Here is a 12,500-nt window from a genome sequence, read left to right on the forward strand (position 1 = left end):
AAGAAAAAAAACGTAATTCCGCCCCGCGCTGGCAAAGGCTTTACTAGCTTTGAAATGTCTGACACTTTCATAACATTATACAATTTAATCTCATTTCAAATGTATTTTTATATGGAAAATACAGTGTGGTGGTTGTGGGGCAAAAACACACGTTCCTGCTTGGCAATCTTATTGACTCTGACTTCAGTTTCAACACAGCTCGGTTCACGATTTGTTCCCTGCGATTTGAAGGATACGTAGCCAAAGAAGTATTCTGAACTTCCAGCAACTAAAATAAATAGAGGGGAGTGATTAGCTATGACAATTGTATAGCTGTTGGCATGTTGCTATTTATTTTAGCGGGGACTGACCTTCCAGCCTAACAGCCTGTGGGCAGTAGAAGTGCAGCAGGGCGGTCAGGGCGCAGCCGTCTGCGTTGTCCTTCAGCAGGTTCTCCACCAGGGGGAGCGAGGGAGCGCTGCGCTGCTGGGCATGCTCCCTTCTGTAACGGGTCTGAAATCACAGCAACAGCAGCAACGTCACATGTGCACGTGGAAGACAGAGACACGACCCCCGACCACACACACACACACACACACACACACACACACACACACACACACACACACACACACACACGCTAAATGCACCAGCGCTCACACACACTTAATTTGTGTATATGCATGCACAGACCAAGGCATGCACACATAATCATAACAGGAATATTACACACATTCACAAACAGATAGTTAAAGCATAGGAGGGTCTTCAGACTCAAACGGCAGTAGATAATAATAAGTAAATCTAAATAATCGGACATTAAGCCCTTTTAAAGCAGGCTTAATTTCTATAGAAGTGGTTCTCTCGTGGTCCAGATCTAAAAGTGGATCGCGGTGCACTGAATTTCCAAAGCTGGGCTTTTATTTTGAAACACGCTTTCCAACTGTGGCGTGCGGCTGTCATTATATTCTATATATATAAGAAGCCCGACATGTTGAACTCTTCTTTTCTCCCGCTCTTGAAGACTGGAGCGATGGGGAAGAGTAATGCGCGCTGGCAAAAAAAATGGGCGGCACATCACGTACTACAGCTTAAAGATAAATCTCGCGCACAAACAGGTGGGATCGAAGCAGCCTCGACTTCCTTTATTGCGCAGCGGCGGGCTATCTGGCTGATTTAGAGTTCAATAATGAGCATTGTCAGGGTGACATCAGTTCTTCGTTGATGTTTATGTGGCAGCGGGCCTATAAAGAACACACACACTGTATGGCGCTGCTCCATGTTTCTCGGGCCATGTTGCTCCCGCTTTGCCCATAAACAAACAGGAGTGATGTGAGGTGATAACTCCAAGGGTCGGTTTCAGAGAAGTAGGTGGTTGGGGCGGACAAGACGAGACTATCTTAGACTGCTTATGGTTGCGAGGATTCTGTCACAGAAACCCTAACACCACTTCTACGCTCGCTCCTTCCAGGGCTCCAAGAGAGAATCCCATTTTGACATTCAAGACCAGGGTGAATCTGAGAGCTTGACTTCTACGACAGATAGAAGGTGGGAAGGTGAGATTGTTTCAAATGTCACTGTCTGATGAACCCAGACTCTTGGTGGGTAAGGGGGAAAGGGTGGGGGTAGGGTTAAATGCATGATGGGAGCGTAGAGGCCAGAGGTGGGGGCCACATGCACATGGCAAACAAGTGACCCAGGGATGGAAGGGGTGATGGTGGTTTGGAAGTTTGGACAGGAATTCGGTGATTTGGACAGAATGGATGGACTTACAGAAACCAGCCTCCGATACCATTTGTCGGGAGACTTGAAGGTGAATGACGATTAGAGGACAACAACAGGAGAGAGCAGGACAGGCGTTAGGGTCAGTGATCTGGAAAAACCAGAGGGGAAGCTCCTCGCTGCATTTTACAGAAACCCGCAAAGCGATCAAGATAAACATGGCATTCATGATGGCAAATAGTAAAAATGAACAACAACAACAACATGAGCTTTCTCTACAAACCCATACAAACAAACGCGCAACAAAAAAGTGTAGAGGGCCACGTACTTAGTCATCAGACCGTGGTTAAAGATTTTCTCACACAGCCCCAGAATAGTCCTGCACGCTCTTCTGACAACCAGATTTTTGTTTGTGATCCGCCATGAGTTTGTGTGTGTGTAAAATCCTCTCCTCACTCCTATGTCCTGTGCAGTCAAGAGACTTCTGTCTAACCTAACACACATGGAGATGCTGACGGATTACACCACATGGTGCGGGGCTCCTCTTCCACTTGGAAGTTTCACCCTTTTATATAAAAGAAGGCTAGCAGGGTGTGTATATGTGTGTGTATGAGTGTGTATGTGTGTCTGTGTGTGCGCGCGTGTGTTAGCGTGTGTGAGCGTTTTTGACCGACACAGATCATTTGAAATGAACCAGAAAAGCCAATTTTTCTCCACATGATAGTATACACTTTGTATTTTGGCATATTTGGTCATTGAACACTTTAATCCATAAAAAAACATGGTCTTTAAAGCCAATCTTGGTTCGTTCTGGCATTACAACATGAAATTTTCAAGGACACAAAACAAATAGAAAGAAATTTCAATGTGATCTTTATTAATTAATATATAATATAATCTTAATCTCATTGTCAATTTGATATATATATATATATATATATATATATATATATATATATATATATATATATAGAGAGAGAGAGAGATAGATATGGACAGTATATAATGAAGCTCAGTGTCCTCTACTATCAGAAGTGTGGCATATTTCCAATTATGCTGGATCAAATGTACATTTCAAAGAGAAAAAAGACAGCTGCTGTGAGAGAAAAAAGGCGACTCTGGAAAAAAATGTTTTTTAAAACAAACGACTTAGATAACGATTTCAATAACAAAAAACAAGGGGGAATATCGCAGGTACCGTGTTTTTGTTTTTAAGGACTTTAAGGACTCAAGCACTTCTGCACAAAACAGGCTATTTTCAAGGTATTCCAGTACTTTAATTTCTGAGGATGAAATTCAAGCACTTCATGCACCTCAAGGACCTGGTAAGGACCCCGGTCAATAGCAGCTGACTGTTATAGCAGCCGACGTTATTATGGAATGACTTCACTGTACGTACACAGATTGTTGACAGTGTTTGAATCCACCAGGTAGACTTCATGAAACCCGGCTGAAATTTACATGTGCTCACACACACTGATAATAATTTCATCTCCCTCCCATCCCCCGGGCCTGGAGGAGGGCGACGAATGGATCGCTGTCTCCTCCCCCTGCAGTCAGCAGAGGAGCAGAGGGGTGACTCCGCTCTGTCACACGGGCCTTACATAACTACACAGCCCGCAGACAAAGCCGTCCCTCTCATCTGCCTCTCCCTCTGTCTGCCACTGCCGCTCTCTGTCACCGTCACTTCTCCCCTCTCTCTCTCTCTCTCTCTCGCTCTCCCTCCCATGGCCGTTTCTCTTTGTCTCACTCCATCTCACTGTATTGTCCTTTCTCTATATTTTATCCTCCCGCATCTATCACTCATTCGCTCGCCGTCTTTCTCAAACCTCTTCGCCCCACGTGGAAAGCATGACACTGGGCTCATCTGTTCCCCTGATTTTTTTGCAGGAACAGAGCTGTTTGCTGTGTGGTGTGGTGCACGTGTGGGTGTCTGGAAATACCACGTGTGCATAAGCGTGACTCCTACTGTGTGGAAGAGAAAGAAGGAAAGAAACAAAGAAGGAAAGGAAAGGAAGAAAGAAAGAAAGAAAAAAGGAAGAAAGAAAGACAGAAAGAAGGAAAAACAGAAGGATACAAAGAAAGACAGTGTGGCGGACCAAGGGGCGTGGTTAAGCGCGGCTGCAGACAGCAGCGCGGCTTCCTTCCCGCGACCGCAGAGCCGTCCCGAATCGGCCCAATTAGCGCCCGAGCAGCGCTGATTTGTCCGTTTCGGGACAGGAATCTTTCTTAATGTTTGTCTGTCTTGCGGATCAGCGCACGGGGCTCGTCAGCCGAGCAGGAGATTTTTCCTTTTGTTGGTCATGAATAAACTCTCGCCATGTCAGCGCCCCGCTGCCAGAAAGACTCCCAGCCTGAACCCGTACATGTAGGTAGAGACTCCCATGGGCAGAAAGAAGGAAGGAAGGAAAGAACAACAGGAAGATACAAAGAAAAAAATCACGAATGTTTTTAATGGAGAAACCCTCTCTTGTGGGCTTTAATTGAGGCTGTAATTGAGCGTGTGTGTGTGTGTGTGTGCGCTCACCTTGTGCATGGCGTTGGACTCTTGGCAGGAGGTGTCTCTCAGCCGCTGCTCCTCCACAAGAATGTCCCTCAGATGTTCATTCACCTGGAGAGAAAGATGGAGGGAGAGGAAATGACCGGCCGGACCCACAGACGACGACTGGGAGGAGACTTATATAATGCATGGAGAGGTAGGGTTGAAGAGAGAGATAGATAGAGGATAGATGGATAGATGGAGCGATAGATATAAAACTGTCTATAAGTCAGTCTATAAAACTGACCCGTGTGGGAAAAAAAGTGAAACAAACTTCACGAAATTAAGTGAATGTGAGTTGATGGGAATTTGAATAATTTTGGCTAGAGCTTATTAACACCAAACCCACTCAACTGAATAAAAACTGCCAGTATTTTAATTATGTCGTAGAGATCACCAATCTTTAACAGAAATGCGTTAGATAGATAGATAGACACATACATACCTACTAGATAGATAGATACAGGCAGATCCCACACCCTGCCATCTCTGCTAAAGTACAACAATCAAAGGCCTAAAAGCTGAATAATGACTCTCGTTGCAGGTATTCATAAAAACGTCCACTGTTCTATAATCATTTCCCTCCAGGTTTAAAGGGTCTGCAGGGTGCAAACAGCAACGTAACACGTTTTGGGTGGAGGACACAGTCAATTCACCCGGTCACAGTCATGGCATGCGATGCCTGAAAGCTCCACAGAGGGACTGTGTGTGTGTGTGTCCGTGTGTGTGCGTAAAAGGGAGTGCTTCCCTAGGGTCTGTCTCCCCTTGGCCTCAAGCAGGGAGCAGGAAGCACACAAGCTTCTGCAATGAGGAATGTCAACAAACTCAGCTGGGAACCAAATATCGGGCGTGCTTTGTTTGCAGGGGGACACCACGGGCTGTTACAAACTTCAGATTTTGAAAGAGCCGCACATCGCACGTAGGTCTCATTTCCGGCGAAGACCTCGTAAAAAACAGTTGCAAAAGAAATCCCTCTGAAGATGAAGAGGACTCAAGATATAATCTCAGAGACTTGGCGACTGCACCCATTGAGGTTACACAGCTCAAACCCACGACAAGACGTCCGGGATCCAGGGTTCGAGACCTGGGGGTTTGCCCTCGCTAAGCCTTCTGATATGGCGACACGTGGGAGAAGCCAGTTCTCGCACAGACATCACTCTGGACAATGACTTTTGGGTTGGGACTGCACCTTGTTGATCCAGGTGGTGACGGCATCCTCTGTGTCGTAGGGCAGCTCCTGGACGTGTCCGTCGCTGTAGGACGGCTCGGCCGAGGAGTAGCGGTGGATGCAGGCCATCACCCTCTCCACGCTGACCATCTCCACCGTGTAGGCCATCATCAGGGTGTCGATCAGCGCCAGGTGGGAGCTCTGCAGGGAGACCAAGGACAACAAGAGGGGGGGGGCGGGGGTTAGAAGATATTCTTACAGAGGCTTCTTACGGTCTCTCTGGGCTGAGAAAGCCACGGACGGCTGGAGAATATAGAATAAGCAAACATAGGATTGTCCCGAACCGACGTCATTTGTGACCTATTCCAAACATCTGCGGAACACACATTTAACTGAGCGACCGTTTACTGTAGTTTGGAGATTTTGCCAGCGCTCAACACCTACACAATGCGCGACATTCTCCTGGCCTTTCCAGTCCCACTCCACAAATGTCGTTGGACCCTCCCCTTTCCCTTTCCTGTCCGCACAGGTTGTCGCAATAACATTTATGTTGCAGATCGGCGTGCCTAAGAGCCTATCTGTTTCCAGCTGGAATGAGCAAACACCTGAGTCAAGATTTCCGTGATCCTCGGTCAAAGGGGCTCAAGCCGAGGGTGAGCACGCAGCCTAGCCTGCCCGAGCCTTCCCTCCAGCACAGGCCTCTATTCAGACCTCGGACCAACATTACCCACTACCGCCGTGGGTGGTTGCTTCTGGTGCTTTTAACGCCAGCAGCACATGCTGTCTGAGTGCCAGTTTGAAACAGGCAGCCATTAGAAACAAACTCCTCATGGAAAGAGGTGGTGAGAAAGTGCTAAAAGCAGACTTGTGAGACATGTGGTGTGAGCCAGGAACAGAGATTTTTTTTTAAATTAACGGCGCTTTCTAATGCTAAAACTTACAAATGGTGATCAATGCATTACTGTATCTTTTATCATCCACTTTGGTCAAACGCACGGCACTGCTTCTAGGTCAGGTTTCTTCAGGATATTGATAGATGTCTGACATTACAAACATTCTTCATAAAGGGATAGCAGCTGTTCTGGCACGAGGCTTGACTGACTGACAGACAGACAGACAGGCAGACAGATAGACAGACGGATGGACGGACAGACAGACAGATAGACGGACAGACACGGCAAGCAGCTTACAAAGGGTCTGACCCGCCAGAAAACATGCTTTTCATGTAAGCCTATCTGCAAGCTGCATCTGAGTCTCTGAGATAAAGGTTTTTTGGGTTTAAATTTTTTCAGAACAAATTTTTCCTAATTTCTATATACCCCCCAAATCTTTGACGCCCAAGTAGAATTGGTTTTCTCATCACTTTCAATGTTAATACTAGTAATTTCAGTTATTGTGACGACTTTTCATATTTGAAAAAGCCGAAAAACACATTTTTTCGAGATGTATGTGAAAATGGGATGTAAATTCAAGCTGATGGGGGTGGGGTGGGATGTAATGCTGATGTGTATGATTATTATAGGTCCACAATACAAGGCAATTTTTAAAAATACATTTTAAGATACAATAATGTTAATGCAGATGTTGGTCAAATGCGCAGTTCACAGTTGAGACCAGATACAGAGCAGATCTAATAACGTTTTTCTTTTTTTTTTATTTCACTTGGACTTTAAAGCACAGCACATGCATGCGCATCTCGTATGCCAACTTTCCGTCGCCATGATTTTGCACATCAAAGTCTGCCTCGAAAACGCCCCCAGAAAAAGAACATGTCGTATGGCTTTTATCTCAGAAAAAAACCAAATGAAAACAACCAAATGGATTTTTACAATTGTTCTTCCATCAGACTGTTGCTATAGGGACCGGGGCTCGTAGCTTCTATTGAGCGCATCTATTAGTGCAACGGAACGTAGTTGATCGGTATGGGTTGCCCCCCACAGTTCGGCACACATGTGCACTGCGGATCAATGCAAAATGTAAGCGCATCATAGTGAAATACCGTTTTACTGCCACTGTTACTTTTTAAAGTAATAATTCCATAACTCTGGTTGCAGAGCTGCAGTGAAAAGACGATAGACAAGACAGATGCGTGCTGTGTTTTACTCTGAAGCACAGTGATTGGTTCACGGAACGTCACGCTGTGTTGCTGCTACTTTACGACTTCATGTCGGGAAGCAAATGCCGCCGCTTTGCGTCCGCTCGTCCTCCATTTTGAAGCGGTCAAGATCTGCTCGTCAACAACATACGAACATACAATGTGTATTGAGAGATTCAGACTTATCTACAAAATCGACTGTAACTCGCTCAATTCTGAACCAATTTTCATGAAATTGAGTTTGGCATAAATGTGAGAAATTGAACATGATACTGGAATTCAGTTACTGGCGGTGGATCTAATCATATTTATTTCATTCACTACCATGTTTAAAGGAAGAAGGTATCATGTGTGCCTCATACTGCACTTTGATTTAATATATACTGTATATATACATATTCTTAATTTATGATTTTATTTAAACATTGGACATCTTGAATGTTGTTTTATTTAAGACCATGGGCAAAAGTTCCTGGCTTTGAAAGTGTTTTACAGAATAAATGAAAAGCAAAGTTATATTTGTCTCCCCCCCCTTTTTTTATTTTTTGCTGATCTGAAAAGTGATCCGATCCGTCACTCAAAACCGTGATACGTCCCGAACCGTGAATTTTGTGATCCGTTGCACCCCTAGTATATTTGGGCATATGTGAGTTCTGTATAGGAGTGCGTGTGTGTGTGTGGCGGGGTATGTTGGGAGTGGGGGTGATATACAAAGTACGGAAAGATATAGCGCAGGCGCAAAAGACGAAGGGTCCTGGTTCTGATTCCATTAAAACTGCGTAAACATCCACAGGAATACTCATGCTACTGTTGACATGAGCGTGGATTTGAAAGCCAATGCATGCAATTATCCTTCAAGCAAAGACTTCTGACACTGTCGGTCATCCCTTTGTATCTCTAGTCTAGTCTAGTGTGTGTGGGGGGGTTCTAAATGTGTGTGTGTGTGTGTGTGTGTGTGTGTGTGTGTGTGTGTGTGTGTGTGTGTGTGTGTGTGTGCGCGTGTGTATGTGTGTGTGTCTCTCAGCCATCCATGGTGACAGAAACACCATATAAGGTGGTGGACCTCCCAGACATGCGTGTTCATAACAAAGTCACGGCACTGCATTGCTTTCCGGCTGCATGTAATCAGGGGCGAAGAGTGGGCGTTTATGTGTGTGTGTGTGTGTGTGTGTGTGTGTGTGCGCGCGCGCGCGCCCTTCATCAAAGTCATCCAGAGGAGGGCACACAATGCAGCTGAGCAAACAGATCGTGGAAGTAGTAACCTCTTTCTCCACCAAGTGTCTGCTTAGCCCAGAAACCCACTCTCAAGTGACCTACATCTCAGCGTCCTGTTGCAATTATGGTGTCAATTAAGCCTGGTCCCACTCCCACTCTCTCTCTCTCTGTCTCTCTTTCTCCTTCTCTTTTACGCACGCAATCCCACACTGCCTCAACGTCGATCCAGAGAATGCTTTTAAGGTGCAGGTAAAAGGTCCCCTCCGCGGACAAATGTGATCTCTGCTGCTTGAGCCGCGTCTCGCCGCGCTCATCTTCCTATTTAGTGTGTGTCATTCCATACTCTCTGAGTTTCAAGCACCCGGGGGAGCGCGGGATGGGAGGGTGGGAGGCGGAGACGCGGAGGAGGAAGGAAAAAAACTGAGAAACGCGGCGGGAGAAGGACGCCGGTGTCACACTTCTGGAGGTCTGGAGGTGTGCGTGTGTGTGTGTGTGTGTGTGTGTGTGTGTCTGTGTGTGTCTGTGTGTCTGTGTGTTCGGGGAAAAGGGGGTGGGGGTGGTCTCACGTGTGCCTGACGTGCCTCGACTGGCTGTGTGACCCCACCCTCCGTAGTGCTGCAGTGGTGCACCTCACGTCCTCCTCCTGCCTGTACCCCCACCCTCCCTGCCTCTCTCTATGTCTCCTCTTCCTCTCTTCTCATCTTCTGTCCTCTCCTCCTCTCTTCATAATCCCAGATAGTCACAGTGCAGCCGTTGGTTTTCCGTTGTCCCTCCCCCAATTAAAACGGTCACAGCCACGCAGCACCTAGGTGGTGATGGTGAGTGAGCTGGCTCCGCCATTGGACGCCCTATAAAAGTCGGCAGATATTAAGTTGGCCCGGGCACATAATGCATGTTGACAGACCGCCTTCCTGGTGCTGGTGCTACCGGTGCTTTTCATGACAAACAAACACCTTGCGGAGAGCAGTGGGAAACAGAACCAGACCACACAATTATGTTTTTAAAGATCATTTCTTACGTCTTTGTTTTAAAAGAAGTCAGGACAACAACGACAAAAATGTGTCGAATCAGAGAACTAAATTCCAATTTGTCATTTTGATACCTTGCTAAATCATGGCGGTCCATTCCAGCTACGGTAAGACTTTCATTCTCTGGGAAAATGATGGATGGCTACGGACGCTTTGTGCATGAGTTTGAGATTTTCTAAACAGGTGTGTAAATCAGACCCATACAGATGACTTGAGGATATGGACAAAATGTACCATAAAATGAATCCTAGGGAACGTCACACAATCTAAATATGCATAACATATGTATGTAGACATATATTCAGAATCAATATTAAAGAACATGCTGAACTACTATATATGGTAATGTGAAGTGGGAGTGCCATGGTTAACGGTCATTCAAATAAGTGGGATAAACCATTAGACTGCATTTTTTGTTCATTTTTTGCCACTAGCATGGTATAAGCCGGTGATAGTGTAATAATAGATATCCATCTTAGAAGGAAAAGCCATATTGAGGTTGAAAATTGGAACAAATTTGTCAATTTGCCTCAACTCAAATGACGGGAACACGCTTAATTCAGATTCTATTTAATATGAATACCCAGCTATGAAAACCCTAACCCCATTTTGAACATTAATATTTAAAAATGAACATTCCCTCAACATTTGAAATGGAAAATGGGGTCGCGAAATAATGAATATAATTATTTTTATGAAAAATAAAAAATAAAAACTGAAATGAATGCTGTCATTTTAAATAATGTGTTCAGGAGATAATGTAATCTCTATATGATGCAAGCTCTAATGTCAAGTATAATATCTCTGAGTCCTGAGAATTCTTGCTGATTCTTACAGTGCTATGATTAATTTATAGTAAAACATTTTTCATCACAATATGATTCCGCCTTGATTTGGTGAAAATAGGCCATCCACCCAAACTTCTACCTCCCCTTGTCCACTAGTTCCTGTCGATTCACCCCCCCATTCACCACTCCACCCCTCCGCCGCTCTCACTGCTCCTCCCCAGTGATGTGTGTGGAAAACCATGAGGTCATCATTTTCTCCTCAGACATGCCATAACCCCAAAATGGAAAGAGAAAAAAAAAGCTTGGCTGAAAACATAGTGCTGAGTCCATATACTCAGACAAAGACTTTGCTAGGGGACGTTTAACTCTGCAGCACTGACCTTCAGAGAGGGAGAGAGAGAGAGAGACAGAGAAATAGAGAGAGAGAGAGAGAGAGAGAGAGAGAGAGAGCAGATAGACATGAAAAAATCGCCTGGAAGTGTGTTTAACAGATTAAGTCCCATAATCTTAGAGCCTGTACTTTAGAAATGTCGCTAAAATTGTACTATACATGCACGCAGCCACACACACACACGCACCCACACACACCCACACACACACGCAGAAACACTAATTGTTCCTTAGGTGTGAATGCCAATAGTGCTACATCAAAACACCCTCCTTCACTTTCATCGAATGGCCATTCTTAACCAATCACAAATGCACGCATGCATGCACACACACACACACACACACACACACACCTGCTATCCTACACACATACAAAAAGAGGAGAATGGCAGTAACCGGAGAATAATTCCCTCAGTAACACACAACTGAGGGAGACACATGATGAAGAAAATTAGAGAGAAAGAGGGAGAAGGAGAGAGAAAGAGAGAGAGAGAGAGAGAGATAGAGAGAGAGAGAGAGAGAGAGAGAGAGAGAAAGGGAGCGAGAGAGAAGATGAAATATTGAAGAGAGACTTATTTTAAGCAGATGGAAGGAGAGGCTGAGGAGACACGGACTGAGGGAGAAAGACGACGAGGGGTGAGAAAGGAAAAAAGAAAGAGAGGAGAATGGCAGTAACCGCAGAATAGGTAGAGAGAGACGAGAAGACAAAAGTCACCACGGAGAGGAAGGACGAGAGTTAGGTAAAGGAAATAGGAAAGGGGAGGCATCAGGCAAGAAAGACAGAGGCAGATCACGAGCGAGAGACAGAGCGGGGGAGAGAGTGTGAGTTAGAGACAGAGAGAGAGAGGGCACACCGCATTGCAGACTGTTCTGCAGGAGTGCTCTGCTCTCCAGCCATGCGTGTAGTAGCAGTGTGTGTTTTTGGGGGCATCAGGAGCTACGGATGACAGCCCCCCCCCGCCCCCCTCCCCCCTCCCCCCTTGCCGGACACACACACAACCAACCACTCTTCTTTCTAAATCTGTTCTTTTCTATTCACTTCACATTAAAAACAACAGGATTTTTTTGTGAACGCTGTGTTTTGGTACAAGGATTGCAAAAATTTTAAGTGTATTAGGGCCTAGCCAGAGAGTGTGGGTGTGTGTGTGTGTGTGTGTGTGTGTGCGTGAGTGTGTGTGGTTAAACTGGAAGACAACTGTACAGTGAATTGACTGTACATGTTTATAAAGCCAACCTGTTATTATGGGATGTTTTTCTGCCGACGTGACGTGACAGACCCTTTTGACACAGAGTGGGCCGTAGAAAAACACACACTTCAATGAATAGATTTCTCTCCCTCTCTCTATTTCTATATTTCATAACACAAAATTGCTACAAGGCAAACAATCCAGACACATACTGAGAGCTACCAACAGTAACTGGAAGAAATCCGCCCTCCTAGTCTGAAGACTGGCAGGTTGAAAGGGAACCAGCTGAATCCTGCGTCACCCACTGGGTTGGCATATGTGAAAGTGAATGAGCTGGCAGACGCTGGTAGACCCTGCGATGCCAGCACATCCCAGGGTCACACACATCC

The 12,500-nt window shown here is 45.5% G+C and overlaps 1 protein-coding gene across 1 annotated transcript in view; it reads right to left on the reverse strand.

Annotated features, from left to right (window-relative positions):
* camsap2b (calmodulin regulated spectrin-associated protein family, member 2b) overlaps window positions 1-12,500 on the reverse strand; it is a 36,913-nt gene that overhangs the window by 18,280 nt on the left and 6,133 nt on the right. The window contains exons 3-5 of the mRNA XM_080011011.1: window positions 5,430-5,609; window positions 4,229-4,312; window positions 351-492 (exon numbers count right to left, since the gene is read on the reverse strand). Of these exons, the coding sequence (XP_079867137.1) occupies window positions 351-492; window positions 4,229-4,312; window positions 5,430-5,609 (406 nt within the window). The remainder of the gene's footprint in view (window positions 1-350; window positions 493-4,228; window positions 4,313-5,429; window positions 5,610-12,500) is intronic.

The sequence above is a fragment of the Zeus faber genome (genome assembly GCF_960531495.2).
Source record: "Zeus faber genome assembly, chromosome: 12".
Classification (NCBI taxonomy): domain Eukaryota; kingdom Metazoa; phylum Chordata; class Actinopteri; order Zeiformes; family Zeidae; genus Zeus; species Zeus faber.